General features: G+C 40.7%; 1 protein-coding gene and 1 long non-coding RNA gene across 3 annotated transcripts in view; one reads left to right on the top strand and one right to left on the bottom strand.

The window, feature by feature from the left end:
• Positions 1-1,891, bottom strand: part of LOC140463026 (brefeldin A-inhibited guanine nucleotide-exchange protein 2-like) — a 96,745-nt gene extending 94,854 nt beyond the window's left edge. The window contains 1 exon segment of the mRNA XM_072556631.1: positions 1,682-1,891. Within this exon segment, the coding sequence (XP_072412732.1) occupies positions 1,682-1,805 (124 nt within the window). The 5' untranslated portion in view covers positions 1,806-1,891.
• Positions 1,892-1,968: 77 nt separating this feature from the next.
• Positions 1,969-16,579, top strand: LOC140463023 (uncharacterized). 2 transcript variants are annotated; one of them, XR_011954576.1, is made up of 3 exons: positions 1,969-2,095; positions 9,127-9,250; positions 15,197-16,579. It is a non-coding gene; the product is annotated as an uncharacterized lncRNA (long non-coding RNA). The 2 variants fall into 2 exon arrangements; XR_011954575.1 differs by having other exon boundaries at positions 1,975-2,095; positions 9,124-9,250.
• The last annotated feature ends 3,727 nt before the right edge of the window (positions 16,580-20,306 follow it).

Here is a 20,306-nt window from a genome sequence, read left to right as displayed (position 1 = left end):
GTTTAACAGCACAATGGTTATGCTAGAACTGTACAAAATGTTATTAGGCCACAGCAAGAGTATTGTGAGCAGTTCTAGAATTCACATTATAGGAGGAGCGATTGCACCAGAGAGGGTGGAGAGAAGAAGATGTAGCACAAGGTTGCTTGAGATGGAGAGTTTTAGTTATGAAGAAGTTGAATAGACTGGGGTGTTTTCATTTGACCAAAAGGAGGCTGAAGAAGCACATGATTGAGATGTAAAAACTGAGGGACATAGACAGGATGGCACTTTTCCCCTTGGTGGAGGGATCACTGACCATAGATTTAAGCTTAAGGACAGGTGGTTTAGAGGGGATACAAGGAAATGTTTTTTCACCCAGAGAATGGTGGGAATCTGGAACTCACTACCTGCAAGAGTGGTGGAGGTAGAAATCTTTGTTTAATATTAAGCTATGCAAGGATAGTAAAAGGCACAGTGTCAATATTAGTTTTTGTTGCTGACATCAACTCATGGCAGTTTTCTTGGACAACAGATTGTGTGAACTAACTCCCATAGTTTCCTACATTTAAGCAGTGACGACACATCAAAAGTATTTATTGGTTGCGAAACACTTTCGGATACTATGATCATAGAGGACACTTTGTAAATCAAGTTTTTCTTTTAAGACATAATGTATCAAGGCCCAGTTGGCACCATCTGCAACTTTTTAAATATGTTGCTGAGAAATTAAAGATTAAACCTTATCTACAACAAAATGTGTCACGTTATACCACAATTCATTTACACGTTTGTACAATACTTTCTATCTTTGAAACACAGGAGATTCAGTCTTTTATTAACTTTTAAGATACACAAATTTCACCAAAATAGCCTCACAATATCTACTGTTAGGTTGAGTAACTTGAACAACTGATATACAACACATCTTCCCAGTTTTCAATTGGATGTTTACATCCTGGGTAAATTACACACAATTTCACTTCAACTACAAATTTAAAAACAGGAATTCATTAATTACTGTCACTAACTGTGATAACACAAATTTACAAAATATGAACACATTGAACAGATTACCAAGGGTGTGAACTTATGTAGGTGGCATGGGGCATTTTGCAGCAGAAATACATAAATGAGTGAAGGAAGGAGGCATTTGTTGAACGTTTACTTTCTAGACTGGTCAGATACACCAGAGTCAGAACCAATCTTGTAATTTCAAAGCCAACAACATTTACCAGGCAGCAACAAGTTAACTAATTTCTCAAGCATCCACTTTTTATAAATTATCAACTTTAAAAGCCCTATTTCGACTTTCAATTTGTACTAATCAACATGGGTCAAAACCTGAGCACGGAAGGGTCTCACGCCAAATACCGCCAATGTTTTAAACGTCAGAAAAGATTGAATCGGATTAATTGTAATCAGTTACAACATATTATATCGCTCACTCATGCTGGCAACTTTCCAAGCCGATATCTAAATTGGATGTCAATCAACACGGTTTAATCGCGGAAGTACAAGGGGAAATTCTCAAACAAGACAGTGGAAGGCCTTAGCCTGGTTAAGTTACAGATTGAGTTGAGGTTAATGCAAGTCAAATCCGTGCCTGAGTCAAGTATACTATGGCAGTTTAGCAGACTTCGATGTTCAATGTTCACCCTCAGAAGTCTCTCCTCTCTCACAACCAAAACAGGAAACTCACCCAGAGCCACCTCGCAGGCTTTGCGGAGCTGAGAATGGTGAGTTTTCCTTACGTCTTTATCAGCGAGGATCTTCTCAAGCGCTCGAGTCAAAAACATGTTTTTCGTTTTGCTGCCCTCGTGCATGATTTTTCAGCTGTTGGCGGCAGTGAAATCGCGGAGGTAGCAGCAGCCGACGGTTCCTCCTAAGCCTCAGGCGCCGCCATATTGGCAAGCTGAGCACGTGACCTGCCACTTGACCTCTGACCCTCGACCTACCCCACCCCCCCAACAACGACCTGCGGTTGGCGTCATGGAAACAGGAGGCTCAGCTCTTCCCCAGGGGAGGTGAACCTTCAATCCCGAGGAGAAAAGTCACTGACTGAGCGGGGGAGTGGCGCAAAACTGTTCGCCTGTCTAGATTATTACTGATCAAGGTGAATTACTTTCCAAACGCAACGGGAAATATTGTCACAATCGAAGCAAATAAATCCCCACTTGATTTCAGTGAATCGCCCCAAGTATTTTGGACCTTTTTAGTTAAACCGTTTGCGGCCTCATTTTATATAAAACAAAAATCTGGCCTTGTTTGAGGTTTGTAATCTCTCATTTTTTATAACATCTCTAGTTGTCTTATTTAAAGACCTTCCACCTGTTCCCATTCACTTTCACGATTTACCTTTTTTTTCCATTATAAATTATCACGTTCATTTTAAAAAATGTTTTTTTTTTAATTTACGGCCGATGCAACCAGGGGATTCGTATCTGAAGAAACAGTTCAGATATGACCGTAGGGATTTTTTTTAAAAAAGTTTGTTTGGAAAATGATTGGGGTGTTGGATTGGGGAGGACAAATTTAAAACTCTCACAACACCAGGTTCTAGCCCAACAGGTTTAGTTGGAAGCATTAGCTTTCGGAGTGCTGCTTCTTCATCGGATGATTTTTTTTTCCATTATAAATTATCACGTTCATTTTTAAAAATGTTTTTTTTTTGACCAACTGCATAGTTACGCAGCGGCCACAACCATCTAGCATCTAGTCACAAGTTACATTAATGTGGTAGACATTGTTTACAGATGTTACGAGGAAGAACTTGATGGTAGGTCTTATTCCCTTGGGAATTTAAACTGTTCTTTCACCAATTCAGTAGGGCATCATTGTCGTAGGTGGTGCTTAAGGTACTCACCTCATCTTTTCAGACGCTGAGACAATATTTTTCTCCCAAAGCTTTTTCCCACTTACTGTGTTAACGTTAAGACTGTGAGTCCCTTTTAAACTGGAGAGCAATTTATTTCTTAGATTTCCTTTGTGGTGGATGTCTTTCTGGCTGAAACAGAAAATCATTGCAGAAAGGTATTGCATGAATGTTATATCCAGAGGATCTTTAATCTTATAAATTTCCTTTTGTGGAGGACAGTCAGCCTGTTGAAATAGGCACTTTTTTGCTGTGTCCTGGAGCTCAAGAAGACAATTTCTTGTTGACCATGACCTGAATATGATTTTCCTTCTTAGTTGTGGCTTCCTTGGACTTGTTTGTATCACGTTTTCAATTTGTGTCAACAGACTTTTGTCCTCAATCTGCCAGTAAATCTGTGAAGTGTGTAGGCTTTTACTTCAACTTGGTAATTAGGTTAGATGCTTTCATTCGGCATCAGTGATCGCAATACTAATTAAACTTAGTACTATGTTCATTAAGTTCACTTCGTCTATCCCAATATTTGTGGAGTACTTTTTGGTTGGCTAGATTCTGTCCCTGTTACAAAGAGGATTCTTCCTAGGTAGATAAGGAAATTAAATTCTCTGTTTAAACTTGCATTTTCCAAATCACCACAACATTTGATATCATATTTAAATCTGTCATTATTATTTGTTTTCATGATGAGGTGTGCTGTGAATTAAGTCAGTTAAAGATTCACCGATGAGCTCAAGTGATTGATTCATCCATACGGTTCATTAGCTATCTGATTACTTGTTTTCTTATAAACCTTGCTGATCATTGCAATCAGAACGTTTTTCAGTATTTGTAAAAGTCGAAAACATGCTAGTTCTGTGTAGTTGGAAGTTTTCATCTCATTTATAGTATTGAATAAATATATTACGAGAAAATGAGGACTGCAGATGCTGGAAATCAGAGTCGAAAAGTGTGGTCCTGGAAAAGTGCAGCCAGTCAGGCAGCATCTGAGGAGCAGGAGAGTCACCGTTTCAAGCATGAACTCTTCATCGGGAATGACAGGGACCCTAAGGGGGCTGTGGGATGAATGGGAGGAGACCAACAGAGATTTACCTGTATCTCCACACACGTCATCCACTGTGTCCGTTGCTCTCGATGTGGGTAGACAGGATGTCAAAATTGGGGGAGACAGGATGCCAACTTGCGGAACGTTTCAGAGTACATCTCTGGGGGACACGCACTAAACAACCCCACTGCCCTGTGGCCGAACACTTCAACTCCCCCCTCCCACTCTGCCAAGGACATGCAAGTCCTGGGCTGCCTCCATCGCCAAATTCTAGCCACCCGACGTGTGGGCGAAGAATGCCTCATCTTCCGCCTTGTGAACCTCTAACTACACAGATCAATGTCGATTTCATCAGTTTCCTCATTTCCCCTCCCCCAACCTTATCGCAGATCCAATCCTCCAACATGGCACCATCCTCTTGAACTGTCCCGTCTGTCCAACTTCCTTCCCACCTATCCACTCCACCCTCCACTCCGCCTGTCACCATCAGTTCCCACTTTCATCTATCTATCACATTCCCAGCTACCTTTCCCCTCAAGCCCCATCCCCCTTCCATTTACCTCTCAGCCCCCTTGGGCCCCGTCATTCCCGATGAAGAGCTCATGCTCGAAACGTCAACTCTCCTGCTCCTCAAATGCTGCCTGACTGGCTGTGCTTTTCTGGCATAGAGTCATTGAGATGTACAGCACGGAAACAGACCCTTCAATCCAAGCCGTCCATGCTGACCAGTTATCCCAACCCAATCTAGTCCCAACTGCCGTCAGCCCCCCCATATCCCTCCAAACCCTTCCTATTCATATACCCATCCAAATGCCTTTTAAAAGTTGCAAATGTACCAGCCTCCACCACTTCCTCTGGCAGCTCATTCCATACACGCACCACACTTTGCGTGAAAAAGTTACCCCTTAGGTCTTTTTTATATCTTTCCCCTCTCAACCTAAACCTATGCTCTCTAGTTCTGGACTCCCCCAACCCAGGGAAAAAACTTTGTCTATTTATCCTATCCATGCCCCTCATGATTTTGTAAACCTCTATAACGTCACCCGTCAGAGTCCGCTGCTCCAGGGAAAACAGCCCCAGCCTGTTCAGCCACTCTCTATGGTTCAAATTCTCCAAACCTGGCAACATCCTTTCAAATCTTTTCTGAACCCTTTCAAGTTTCATAACATCTTTCCAATAGGACAGAGACCAGAATTGCATGCAATATTCCAACAGTGGCCGAACCAATTTCCTGTATAGCCACAAGATGACCTCTCAACTCCTGTACTCAATACTCTGACCAATAAAGGAAAGCATACCAAATGCCTTCTTTACTATTCTATCCACCTGCAACTCCACTTTCAAGGAGTTATGAACCTGCACTCCAAGGTCTCTTTGTTCAGCAACACTCCCTAGGACCTTACCATTAAGTGTATAAGTCCTGCTAAGATTTGCTTTCCCAAAATGCAGCACCTCACACTTATCTGAATTAAATTCTTTCTGCCACTTTTCAGCCCATTGGGCCATCTGATCAAGATCCTGCTATAATCTGAGGCAACCTTCTTTGCTATCCACTACACCTCCAATTTTGGTGTCATCTGCAAACCTACTAACGATACATCTTATGCTCACATCCAAATCATTTATATAAATGATGAAAAGTAGAGGACCCAGCTCTGATCCTTGTGGCACTCCATTGGTCGCAGGCCTCCAGTCTGAAAAACAACCCTCCACCACCACCTTTGAGCCAGTTCAGTATCCAAATGGCTAGTTCTCCCTGTATTCCATGAGATCTAACCTTGCTAACCAGTCTCCCATGGTGAACCTTGTTGAACGCCTTGCTGAAGTCCATTATGCCAGCACAACTAATTTTATGGATCCTGTTTTCAGTTTAGGTTCTGCCATGAACCTAGGGATTGCTATGAAATCTTCAACCAGTTGTTCTTTAATTATTACGCAACTGAGCTGTAGGTTTGATATCCAGACATTTCATTACCTGGCTAGGTAACATCATCAGTGACAACCTCCAAGTGAAGAGAAGCTGTTGTCTCCTGCTTTCTATTTATATCTTTCTCCTGGATGGGGGTTCCTGGGTTTGTGGTGATGTCATTTCCTGTTCGTTTTCTGAGGGGTTGATAGATGGCATCTTGATCTACGCGTTTGTTTATGGCGCTGTGGTTGGAGCGCCAGGCCTCTTGGAATTCTCTGGCATGTCTTTGCTTAGCCTGTCCCAGGATAGATGTGTTGTCCCAGTCGAAATGGTGTTTTTTTTCATCCGTGTGTAGGGCTACGAGGAAGAGAAGGTCGTGTCTTTTTGTGGCTAGCTGGTGTTCATGTATCAGAAATGACAGCCAGACTACTAAGACCCCTCGGAATCCTCATAGCACACAAACCCACCAACACTGTCAGACAAAAACTAACAAACTTAAAAGACCCAGTACAACCCATGGACAAAACCAACGTCATCTATAAAATTCCATGCAAGGACTGCCACAAACACTACGTCGGACAAACAGGAAGAAAGTTAGCCACCAGGATACATGAAACGTCTGGATATCAAACCTACAGCTCAGCGAGCAAACCTACACCCTAAACCTCAACCTGAGCTACAAACCTTCACAAACCTTGCAATTACACAACTTGTTGGTTAGTAACCTGGTGTACCTTGACCTGTTGGTCCATGGCTAATAGTTCCTATAATTTTTTTTTAACTATTACTATATTAACTCTTTCTGCCATTTGAAGGTTAAGGTATGCATTCATACTCAAGAATGGGCATTCTTCTTTGTGAAATATATCTAAGTTCTCTCCTATCATACACCCCTTGTGTTGAAGAGTTGATGTAGAATACCTTTAATCTTAAGTGCTATACTTCCTGCACCATTTCATTGCACTGCTGTTTGCTGATGACATTGTTTCTTCCATGGTATATGTGATAATATTGTGATACTTAGCCCGTATTGAATTTAGAATTATTTAGATGTCTGTTGATATTCATATTTTCTGCTAAAAAGGCTAGGTCTGGATTGCCGACTTGCCTCAAAGCATTTAGCATTTTTTATGTTGCCTGTTTGACCTCACTAAATTCTTTTGTGAATAGCTACATGGCTTCTTGCTGTTCTGTGCCTATATCCCACTTTGACATTTTTTTGAAAGTGACCTATATTCTAGACAAAGCATTCTCTTTAATAGCTGGACATTGCTTGGGCCTGAGATTTCCTGGCTCCACAATGCTGACAGTGACTGACACAACAGAGTTGCTTTTTGATGTTGTTAATAATTGAAATAAAGTTGGAAACTTTTTATTAATGCACAGGATGTGGCCATTGCTGGCCACGCCAGCATTTATTACCGTCCCTAATTCAGAGAGGGCAGTTGAGGGTCAACCATTTTGCTGTGGAGTCACATGTAGACCAGACTAGGGAAGGTTTCTTCCTTCAAGGACATTAGTGAACCAGATGGGTTTTTACAACAGTTGGCAATGGTTTCATGCTCATTGTAAATTCTAGCGTTTTTAAAATTCAAATTCTACCAGATTTCATATGAACCAGGGTCTCCAGAACATTACCCGGGTCTCTGGATTTATAAATCATTATTAACATCACTAGGCCATCACCTCCTGTGAACTTTACTCACATACAGTTTCGTTCAGGCTCAGGGGATGCCAGCAAGTCATTCCATTACTCCAAACTATCGGCAATAGTCCAAAAAAGCCCATCAACACACAACAATGAAGGATAGGCAAAAAATGTCAGCAATTTGCTTTATCACAAAAATATTATTAAACATGACTGCATCATAATTAAGTTTTCTATGGATGGTGATGGTATTGCACTAATTTGCTTTCAAAATCTTAATTCCTCTATGCTGGTGGCTGTTGCATTATTCTTGTTTCTTTCATGGCTTAATTCTGTTTCCTAAAGTTATAGTCCACACTTTAAATTTAACCATTACCTCAATGTATAGTCTTGACGTATTCCCAAGCAATGAAACTGGTCTAGATCTCTAGTGGATCCTAACTTTGCTGTGCAAAAGTAAAATATATATCTTGTCAGTGGATAGTTCACTGTGACAAAAAATAGGTCTATTAGAAGTTCTGTCAAATCATGCCATTCCATCAGTTCTACTTTCCTGTATTATCTCAGGCAGCAAGGGATAAGCAGAGCAACACTTGCAGCCACCCTGAAAGAAAGGCTAAAATCAATTTTGACAAGACAACCTGATCCTACTAGGTTACATCCCAGTTTGAATCCACAGTTGTCCTTGTTCACTTAAAATACACAGGGAGAGCTGAAGGAATTCAAGGCTGCAGCATTTACATTGTTACTAAACTATAAGAAACGTCTCAGCATGGTTTCAGTCAGGGAACATGTTCTCAGTTATCATCATCATATGAGTAGCTGTGATGAACATAATGAATGCATCAATGACACATCTTAATTTCAACAGGCAAATGGCATCAGGTGTTTGTCATGGGAGCAGAATGTTGGAAAAAAATTTTTTTCCAACTTGTAAGGTAATAAAATGTGAGAACAGCGGTGACTGTGCTTATCCAAATGAATCCTGTTTCTTTTAATTGACCCTTCAGGAGACATTCAAATGTAATGTAGATCATGAAAAATGAAATATTTGTCGATTATTTGAATCTGCTGTCCTCTCCATGTTTTGTTTTCACTCTTAACTTTCACTCCCCTATCATCTGTCCTCATTGATCTCCTTTGATTCTTGTTTTCCCTATGGCTCAACCATAAAATTTAGATTTTTATATTTCAGTTATTAAATGGATTTTTTTCCTCCTTACCTATGTAACTTTCTCCCCCACCACCACCCTGGTTCTCAATCTTGCATTTTTCTTTGAAGGTGAAAATGCATTTAAATCTAGATTGGTCATCATCCAGTGTATCAACAATAATAATGTGTAAAATGTTTGAAATAAAGGTTCTCAACGAGTAAGGATAATTTTGCAGTTTGCTTGCTCTACATTTGTGTCCAGAGGTGATTGTGTCACCACCTAATGTAATGTTTGTATAATAACTGATTATAGGTTGCATAGATCCGTAAAAGCCTAGATATGGATAATGTAAACAGTCTGTGCTTAATCATTGTTACTTGCATTGACACAAACTGTGGTCTGTTCCATATCTGCTTTCATGTGGTCTGCACTTATCTCCAGTTAAAACTTAACCCTGTAACTACTGAAGAAAGATTTTGGCAACAAAATAGTTTGTATGTTTCTGTGTTTTTTTAGCAGGTTATCTTATTAAAGATACATTGAAACCTTCTGTAATGAAGGGAAATTCTGAAGAATAATTGAAGAGGAGAAAATTGGAAGTCTTTAAAATTGCATGATATGAATAAAGACAAGAATATAGCAAGTAAGGCATTATCACCCTTACATAGTCGATAATCATAAAATCTAGCTTTGAATTCTGTTTATTTTGTGGGTTCTAAAATCATTTTCTGCCAAACAGGAACAGATTGATGTGAAAAATCACAATAAAGCAACATCTCATGCAAGGCTTTGTTTTTAAATAAACATTGTAGATAATTTAGGCCCGTAATGTATGCAGAGGTGTGTTCACCAGAACTGGCTCAAAGGTAGAAGCCAGAGGTTGATGGTGGAGGCTTGCTTTTCAGACCGGAGGTCTGTGACCAGTGGTGTGCCACAAGGATCGGTGTTGGATGTGAACATGGAAGGTTGGTTCATAAGTTTGCAGATGACACCAAAATTGGAGATGTAGTGGATAGGAAAGAAGGTTACCTCATTGTACAATGGGATCTTCATCAGATGGGCTTAGGAATGGGCCTGGGAATGGCAGATGGGGTTTAATTTAGGTTAATGTGAGGTGATGCATTTTGGAAAGGCAAATCAGGGCAGGCTTATACACTTAATGGCAAGGTCTTGGGGAGTGTTGCTGAACAAAGAGACCTTGGAGTCCAAATTCATAATTCCTTGAAAGTGGAGTTGCAGGATAGTGAAGAAGGCATTTGGTATGCTTGCCTTTATTGATCAGTGCATTGAGTGTAAGAGTTGGGAGGTCAAGTTGTGGCTGTACAGGACATTAGTGAGGTCACCTTTGGAGTACTGTGTGCAATTCTGGTCTCCCTGCTATAGGAAGTTGTGAAACTTGAACGGGTTCAGAAAACATTTACAAGGATGTTACCAGGGTTGGAGGATTTGAGCTACAGGGAGAGGCTGAATAGGCTAGGGCTGTTTTCCTTGGAACATCAGAGGCTGAGGAGTAACCTTCTAGAAGTTCATAAAATCATGAGGGGCATGGATAGGGTGAATATAGAAGGTCTTTTCCCTGGGGTGTGGAAGTCCAAAACATAGGTTTATGGTGAGAGGGGAAAGATTTAAAAGGGACCTAAGGGGGAACATTTTCATGCAGAGGATGGTGCATGTATGGAATAAGCTGCCAGTGGAAGTGTTGGAGGCTGGTACAAATACATTTAAAAGGCATCTGAATGAATATATGAATTGGAAAGAGTTAGAGGGATATGGGCCAAATGCTGGCAAATGGGACTAAGTTGATTTAGTATATCTGGTCAGCATGGAGAAGTTGGACAGAATGGTCTGTTTCCATGCTGTACAGCTCTATGACTCTATGACCAGTTCATTCACTGATTATCTATACATTCGTAGTGCTCAAAGATGTAATCAGCAATCTCTTTATGTTCGCATGTCAATCTCTTGTGGTACTCTGTGTAAGGAGTCAAGATCAAATATTGTTTTCAGGTGAAATATTGTTGGAGGCAGGTGGATAATTGGACAAGAATAGGATATGGCATGACAAGTCTAACTCAATCTGAGTTTTGAATTTATTAATTCTATCCTTACATTTGCATTTTCTGTTGTGAGCTGAATTATAAATAGAAACAATTTGCTATCCAGTTTTTGTACTCTCTTCTATAAAGTAGTATTTCTCATAATTTGCTGACCTCCCACCGCAGAATCTCTGACAACAGCTCATTAACCTTTGACTTAGATAACTAACACACTTGGAACAATCTTCACAATCCAGAAAATACTTTGTTTCTATTTGAACAATACCTATTCTCCCTTTCAAACTGCTATCCTCATTTCTTGTTTTTTCCCTCTTTCCTCAATCCAAGGTACCTTTACCATAAGCACTCATTTCCTTGTCTCTGTTCCCTCTATCCAATGTCGTCCTTTTCCATACCTTCTGCATGGTCGAGCCATAGTGAAGAATGAAATTTAAAATGCTTTGATCTCAGGCAATTTACAGCAATGCTGGAGATCCATGCTTTACATCAAAATTCCTTTCGGAAATCTGGGGTTAACAATCCATAATGTGCAAGATCAAGCAAAGCAAGAATGGAAATCTGAAAAGACAGATCAAAACAAACTCCAGCTGCAGTGTATACTGTCAACAGATGTACTGGCGAAATTGATCAAAGATTGTTAGATGGGCAGCTTCCAAAGCCATGACCATTACCATCTAAAAGGATGAGCAGTAGATTGCTGATAAAACAAGCAACTGCAAGTTCGCATTCAAGCCACTTAACATTCTGAATTGGAAACACATTGCGTTTTCTTCACTGTTGCTTGAATTCCATCCCTAATGCCATATGGGTCGAGCAACAATACATAGACTGCAGCAGTTCAATCAAGCAGCTCAACACCACCACCTCAAGGCAAATAGGGGCTGGCAATAAATACTGGTCACCTTGCGACGCTCACATCCTAGGAGTGAATAACAAAAATTACATTCAATCAATATGCTCACTTATAAATTTACAATTACAAACCAAAAAAAAATTAAACAATGTTGCAGCCAATCTGGCGCAACAACTCAGAAAACTGTTCCAGCATTGCATATAATCAGAATAAATTTACACCTGCATTTACATTATACATGTGAACGGACGTTTAATCTTTATAAATATGAGGTTTTCCATTTTGGTAGGACAAATCAGGGATGGACTTATACACTTAAGGTCCTGGGGAGTTTACGGAACAAAGAGACCTTACAGTGCAAGGTGGAATTGCAGATAGACATGGTCATGAAGAAGGCTTGCCTTTATTAGTCAGTGCATTGAGTAAAGGAGTTGGGAAGCCATGTTGTAGCTGTACAGGACATTGGTTAGGCCATTTTTGGAATACTGCATTCAATTTTGGTCTCCCTGCTTTAGCAAGGATATTGCGAAACTTGAAAGTGCTCATCAAAGATGATGGCAGGGTTGGAGGGTTTGAACTATAGGAAGAAGCTGAATAGACTGGAGTATCGGAGGCTGAGGGGTGACCTTATAGAAGTTATAAAATTATGAGTGGCATGGATGGGGTGAATAGCCAAGGTCTTTTCCCCTGGATAGGGAAGAGAGCAGAGGTTTAAGGTGGAAAGGGAAAGATTTACAAGGGACCTAAGACAATAGACAATAGACAATAGACAATAGATGCAGGAGTAGGCCATTCTGCCCTTCGAGCCTGCACCGCCATTCAATATGATCATGGCTGATCATTCCTAATTAGTATCCTGTTCCAGCCTTATCTCCATACCCCTTGACTCCACTATCTTTAAGAGCTCTATCCAATTCTTTCTTAAAAGAATCCAGAGACTGGGCCTCCACTGCCCTCTGGGGCAGAGCATTCCACACAGCCACCACTCTCTGTGTGAAGTAGTTTCTCCTCATCTCTGTCCTAAATGGTCTACCCCGTATTTTTAAGTTGTGTCCTCTGGTTCGGCACTCCCCCATCAACGGAAATATGTTCCCTCCTGCCAGAGTGTCCAGTCCTTTCATAAGCCTATACGTTTCAATCAGATCCCCTCTCAGTCTTCTAAACTCAAGGGTATACAAGCCCAGTCGCTTCAGTCTTTCCGTGTAAGGCAATCCTGCCATTCCAGGAATTGACCTCGTGAACCTACGCTGCACTCCCTCAATAGCCAGAATGTCTTTCCTCAAATTTGGAGACCAGAACTGTACACAGTACTCCAGGTGTGGTCTCACCAGGGCCCTGTACAGCTGCAGAAGCACCTCTTTGCTTCTATACTCAATCCCTCTTGTTATGAAGGCCAGCATGCTATTAGCCTTCTTCACGACCTGCTGTACCTGCATGCTTGCCTTCATTGACTGGTGGACAAGAACACCCAGATCTCTCTGAACAGCCCCTTTACCTAATTTGATACCATTGAGGTAGTAATCTGCCTTCCTGTTCTTGCCACCAAAGTGGATAACCAGACATTTAAGGGGAAACATTTTCAGATAGAGGGTGGTGCATGTATGGAATGAGTTGCCAAAGGAAGTGGTGGAGGCTGGGACAATTACATTTAAAAGGCATCTGAATGGGTATGTGAATTGGAAGGATTTAGAGGGATATGGGCCAAATGCTGGGAAATGGGACCAAATTAATTTAGGATGTCTAATCGGTATGGACCAGTTGGACCGAAGGGTTTTTTTTCCATGCTATTCATCTCGATGACTGAAAGGAGGAATAAAAAAATTATGTAATCATGTGATTTTAAAACAGGGCCACACAAAGGTTCAAACAGCAAATGTAGATCTAAGATTTTTTAAAAATATTGTCAAGGTTATTCACTTTCAATATTGATACAATGCATGGAATGCATAATGAGCCATATTTAAAAAAATGACTTATGTTTTTATAAAACTTATAAAACAAGTAGAATAGGGAATGTTGACTACTTCTCAAAATAACTGAAGGTTTATAGAGCGTAAATTTCATTCTTAGAATAATATAGATGACAAGAACAATGGTACTGGAAACTGATAAATGTGATAAAATATTCTGGTCTAGTAGTAACTCAAAACTGTTTAATTCTGAAAATCCTTAAAAATAGGCCTTTTCTTTACATTCGAACAATTCCATGATTTCTCTACAAACAATTAATTGGTGAACTCTATGTGATTTTGGTCCCATAGTGATTTATAAACATTGAAAAAATTTTCAAATTCACTAAGTGGGGTGTAATTAAATAGTTTAATTTCCATGTTCTGAGAATGTCCAAAATCAAACATGCAGTACAATGACACACACTTTTACATTACTTTTTCATTTAGCTATGATTTGGAGATGCTAGTGTTGGACTGGGGTGTACAAAGTTAAAAATCACACAACACCAGGTTATCGTCCAATAGGGCAGAAGTGGGTACTGCAGATGCTGGAAATTAGAGACAAGATTGGTGCTGGAAAAACACAGCAGGTCAGGCAGCATCCGAGCACCAGAAAAATCGCTATTTTAGGCAAAAGCTCTTCCTCAGAAATGAGGCTGAAAGCCTGGGGGGGTGGAGAGATAAATGGGAGGGGTGTGGGGCTCGGGAGAAGGTAGCTGAGAATGCAATACGTGTGGGTAAAGGTGATAGGTCGGACAGGAGGGTGGAGTAGATAGGTGGGAATGAAGATTGACAGGTGGGCAAGGTCATGAGGATGGGGCTGAGCTGGAAGGTTAGAACTGGGGTAAGGTGGGGGAAGGGGAAATGAGGAAACTGGTGAAGTCCACATTGATGTCATGGGGCTGAAGGGTCCCAAGTCAGAAGATGAGTAGTTCTTCCTCTAGGTGTTGGGTGGTGAGGGAGTGTAGGTGGAGGAGGCCCAGGACCTGCATGTCATTGGCAGAGTGGGAGGGGGGAGTTGAAATGTTCGGCCACAGGACAGTGGGGTTGATTGGTGCGGGTGTTCTCTGAAGCACTCTCCGAGAAGGTATCCAGTCACCCCAATGCAGAGGAGACCACATCGGGAGCAATGGACACAATAAATGACATGTGGAAGTGCAGGTGAAACTTTGATGGATGTGGAAGGCTCCTTTGGGGCCTTGGACAGAGATGAGGGGGGAGGTGTGGGTGCAGGTTTTTAAATTCCTGCAGTGGCAGGGGAAGGTGCCAGGAGGGGATGGTGGGTTGTTAGGGGACGTGGACCTGACCAGGTAGTCGCGGAGGGACTTTGCAGGATGGGGAGGGAAATCTCAGAACTTAAATAAAATTCTGCGATTTACATATGAAAGAACTGAAACCAACATCTTCATTCTAAAAGACGAGAGACTTAACAAACAATCCAGGTCTTTTTCAACAAATGATTTCAGTTACATCACACTGTAAATCTTTGCTATAAATTCTGTGCCTTATGATCTTATTCTCCACAACCACCTGATGAAGGAGCAACGCTCCGAAAGTTACCGCTTCCAAATAAACGTGTTGGACTATAACCTGTTGTTACATGATTTTTAACTTCATTTAGCTGTGTTATTTTCTCAATGTTTTGCCGACTTGGTGATTCCGTTGTGATTATTTCTTGGGCGTACATTCAAAGAATTTTAAATAATTTATTTTTAAATCTTTTGCAGGGAAAATGAAACAAGCTGCAAGTTCAGTAATGTATAATTTAGACCACAACCGACACTTCAGCATAACTCATGAGAGGAAGAAAACACATTTGAAAAGCGTACTTGACTTACATTAAGTTTAAAGCTCGATTTTGGCTTAAAATAAGAACACATGATTACATGTAATATCTGATACTGTTGACAGGATTATTAGACACCACCAGGGTAACAAACAAGGGCAGATGAGAACAATCAGAATATTGGACCCCCAGGCTGCATTCTGTTCACTTTCTCAGAGGTAGTATCGGGGTGATGGACAGTAAGGCTCCTATCCACAAGTGGTAAGTTGCTTACTTGAGTCATTTAATTGAGATGTATTGAAGAAAGATAACTGAACTTCAGCTGGCCTCTGAGTCAAGCAGGCAATGGTGTGCTGTTTAACTGTTTGAGGCAGTTTTTGAGCAGTAGACAAGGGAGGATGTGCAAATGCTGCTACTGTTAAAGCCAGACAGTCAGAACTGACCCTTTTGTGACCCCTCCATTTTGCCCTGGCGTCCATTTGCTGCTTTCATGCTGAAAGGCTTTCTATTGGCTGTCCCCATAGTCCTTAATTAGACTGTGAGCCTACCTTCTGCTAACCAGCTAATTGATTTGGGGCATTCACAGGTGAGTAACTGTTCCTGCTCCGGTCAAGCTTCTGATCTCCATTGAGTCCAGTGCGGCTCAGAAGCCCAGAAGAAAATACTGCCCTATCTCAAAAACACTTACAAACTCCTTTGACACATTTTAAACGAGTAACAATAATGTCATGCAATGTTCTGTTCTTAGCATTTTGTTATTTATATTGTTAGCCTTATGGTTTCACTGAACATTTTGTTTGTCACATTCACACTGCTGTGGCTATGAGGTTGAAAATCCTCATCCTGGACTATTCTTTTAATTTTGCTTTTTCAAGGCCTAATGCAAGAGCTTGGCACTGGACCAGTGTTCTGTGAGCTCATGTGTAACACGAGTATTTACATCATTCCGCAATCCATTGTGTGTCTAAAGCCCACAACATCATTACATGCATCAATGCTTCTGCTTATGTTTACTTTGCAGAACATGCCTGACTACTTCAGTTAATGGATGACCGGCAAAATGCCTGAGATAATGTAGAAATAATCAACTCTAGAAATGAAACTGATATTATCCTGATTGGGATTCTGATATACTTTAACAAAAATTACAATAAATGTATGAGTGAACAGAAGACTGCCCAGACAGATTCATCCTAAAAATAAAGCAGATAAAGGGATTATGAACATGTCAATGTGACTCAAATTACATTATTTCTGTTGTTATAGAAAATCAAGAGCAAGTTAAAATGGCTAACAAGATTATTTTTAGATTTGTTGATGGTGAAGTAGCAGTAAGGTCATAAATTATAGCATTGAAATTCATATCTAATTAATGTTTTTGTACTGAATTCTATGTTTCTTCTTCTGAGTTCTTTGAGACTGAGGATAACTTTCTTTCATCCTGGTGTTTTGGGTCCTGAGGTAACAAATAAATAAAACATTAATTTTTCAAATTACAGCTTTAACTGAGCTATCAACCCTCTGAAATAAATTAAATAAATGAGCTGATAAAATAGCAAACAAGGAAAATTTATACTACCTCTATTTGCTCATCTTTGATATGATTTTGAGTTCCAAAGGAAAGAGAGGAGGGGAAAAAAGGTAACTTGTAAAATTTGTAGCACGGATGAAATTATACTTGCACTGGGGTTAGTTCTTCAAATGGCATTCTTCAGTCCAATTCCATTTCTTCAACACTAGATATTCTTTTGCACATTCTTATCCAACTCTCTTTTAATTGATGATATAGTAGCTGATGAGGTAAAAGAGCAAATAGTGTGAAAATTAGAGAGTGAGACTTATCTTGCCTCCTCAGCCAGACAAAAATGTTTCACCTACTTTATTGTCCAACTTTTTACAGCGTACTGTTTGTAAATATGAGTGCTAGAGACAGTCAAACATCCTGAGCCATTTTTGTCTTCTTTGTGTTACCCTGAACAGCAACAGAAATTAGAACTAAAAAAGTAAGGAATGCAAATCAGTGAAAACTAATTGTAGGAGAGCATTGGGAAGTTGTTATGAACAAGCAGCAGTTAACTAAAAATGTAATAAAGAGAAAATTGATTATGGAAGTGGAAAAAGGTGAAGTCACCATCGTGACTACTCAGTGACCACAGGGCTACACTGTCATTAAAAAGAGATGACTGAAGGTGGTTTAACCTGAGGGTTACTACCCCTCAGGTGACGGGAGACATTGAGAAAGAGAGTCCTCTGTGGTATCCTCAGCCAGTGCACGAATTTGAAATCACACTGTTGGCATCACTTGGCATTACAAACCTGGCATCCAGCCAACTAAGCTAACCAACCCACCATTATAAAGTTAATAGACAAGAACAAGAAACAAACAGCAAGAGGTTCCATGGATATATAAAAAGAAATTAGCTAAAGTAAGTATGGCACTCTTGGAGGATGCAAATCGCAAATTCGTAACAGACAACAGAGAAATGGCAGGTAATCTCAAGCAATATTTTTCATCAGACTTCATGGCGGAGGACAGTAATAACATGTCAAAGATAACAGATCAGTAATGTTAAAATGGAAGGAAAGATCTTGTCTTTATCAGAAGAGATAGTGATTGACAAAAAAGGGACCAAAGGCAGACAGGTTGCCGGGAGTTAATGGAATATATTCAAGGTTTGAAAGGAACTGTCTTTATTGATAATGGAGGCATTGGTCGAAATATTTTGGAACTCAGTCGATTCCGGGGGGTCCTAGCAGATGGGAAAACCACTACTGTGATGCCCCTATTCACAAAAGGAGAAAAACAGAAAATAGGAAATGTAAGGCAGTTTGACGAACATCAGCAGTTAGAAAAAAATGGTTGAGTCTATTATTATGGAAGAGATCGCAGGTCGCTGAGTAAAGATTAAAACAGATTTCATATAATTTTGTGAAAGAAAAATCATATTTGCCAAGAGTTATTTGAGGATATAATAAGTAGAGGTATTAAAGGGAAAGTGGTAGCTGTAATGTATTTGGATTTCCAGAGGCATTTGATAAGGTGCCATATAAAATGTTATGGATCGAGATTGTATAGGACTGTTTTAAGATGGATTGAGAATTATTTAACACACAGAAGTCAGAGTCAGAATTAATGGACCTTTTGGGGATCAAAAAAACTGAACTAGTGTACTGCAAGGATCACTCCTGGGGCCTCCATTATCTCATATCGACATTACTGAGTTGGAGGACAGAGCAGAGTTTAATATGTTCAATTACTTAAAATAAAGAACTATGGGTGCTGGAGATCTGAAACAAAAAAAAGAAATTGCTGGAAAACTGAGTAGGTCTAGCAGCATCTGTGGAGAGAAATCAGAGTTGATGTTTTGAGTCTTGTGACCCTTCAGAACTAAAAGTGGCTTGAAAAAGGTGATTTTTTAACGATGTTGACAGGGGCGAGGAGGAAAAGGAGTGAACGGTTAGGTGGAGACAGAGTCCAAAGAGAGAAGAAAAGGAGGCAGACAAAGGAATTCTTAATAGTAAGATCGATAAGTGATAATGGGGACTATGAGTCGATTGGTGGACTCAAAGAAAGCCATTTCATGATGGGGTAACAGGGATAGCTAACAGTCAAGGAAAGAGCTGGTCATGCTCTTAAATTGTTAAACTAGATCTTGAATCCTGAAGGCTGTATGGTGCCCAAGTGTAAGATAAGACATTGTTCCTCCAGGGTGCATTGAGCTTTACTAGAGTGTTGCAACAAACTTGATATAAAAATGTTGGCAGGGGAACACACTGGCTCATCAAAGTAGCAAGCAACTAGAAACTCAGTGATGTTACAGACAGAACACAGGTGTTCCAGAAAACAGTCACCTGGTCTCCTCACTTTAGAGGAGTGGCAAATACAGTAGACTAGAATGAATGAAGTGCAGTTAAATCACTGATTCACCTGGAAGTTGTTTCGGGCCATTGGTTCGTGAGGAGGAGGAAGAGAAACAAGAAATGTTGCAACCTTTGCAATTGTGTGGGAAAGTGCTATGGAAATGTGGGAAGGTGTTGGGAGTAGAGGAGTAATGGACCAGGGTGTCCTGGAGGGAATAGTTCCTGCAGAATGCTGACAAGGGATGGGATGGGAATATGTGTCTGGTGATATCCTGATGCAGAGGCTGTTGGAGTGGAAAGTGAGGATAAGGGGGACCCTATCATTGTCAGAGGGAGGGATGAGGGCAGAAGTGTGGGAAATGAGTCGGACATGACTAAGGGCTTACTGGTAATATAAAAATAGGAGGAGGTGTCGCGATGAAGACAAAAGCAATCTACAAATGAATATAAGTAGATTTGAGTAGGCAAAAACTAGGCAGATGGAGTTTAGTGCAGCAAAGTGAGGTCATGCACTTCGTTAGAAGGAGTCAAAAGGCAAACTATTATTTAATTAGAATCCAAAAAGCTGCAGCACAGAGAGATTTGGTTGTTCTTGTGCCCAAACAAAAGGATTCTGGGTAACCCAAAATGGAGGATGGGAAAACAATTGTGGCTATAAGAGCTGCTCCTTTTTTGAGGTAAATTAGGTGTTGGATGTGATTTCCTCAAATTCCAAGAGCAGCAATTACTGTTTTATATACTGGTGCATTGTTTTGGAACTTTGGGGGGGACAAAAGATCAAAACAGTGGCACTTTAAAAAGGAGGAAGACAGACAAAGGCACTGATCACATGGTCAGTGAAAGAAACCTACACTGCTGTCTGACAAAGCAATGAATCTGCACATTCTGGATTAGTGGTGCTGGAAGAGCACAGCAGTTCAGGCAGCATCCGAGGAGCAGTAAAATCGACATTTCGGGCAAAAGCCCTTCATCAGGAATAAAGGCAGAGAGCCTGAAGCATGGAGAGATAAGCCAGAGGAGGGTGGGGGTGGGGAGAAAGTAGCATCGAGTACAATTGGTGATTGGGGGAGGGGATGAAGGTGATAGGTCAGGGAGGAGGGTGGAGTGGATAGGTGGAAAAGGCATCTGGTGGTGAGGGAGCGGTGGTGAAGGAGGCCCATGACCTCCATGTCCTCGGCAGAGTGGGAGGG

Source organism: Chiloscyllium punctatum, chromosome 37, assembly GCF_047496795.1.
Source record: "Chiloscyllium punctatum isolate Juve2018m chromosome 37, sChiPun1.3, whole genome shotgun sequence".
Lineage (NCBI taxonomy): Eukaryota > Metazoa > Chordata > Chondrichthyes > Orectolobiformes > Hemiscylliidae > Chiloscyllium > Chiloscyllium punctatum.
The sequence above is the reverse complement of the archived record's forward strand: the minus strand, read 5'-3'. Positions and strand labels throughout refer to the sequence as shown.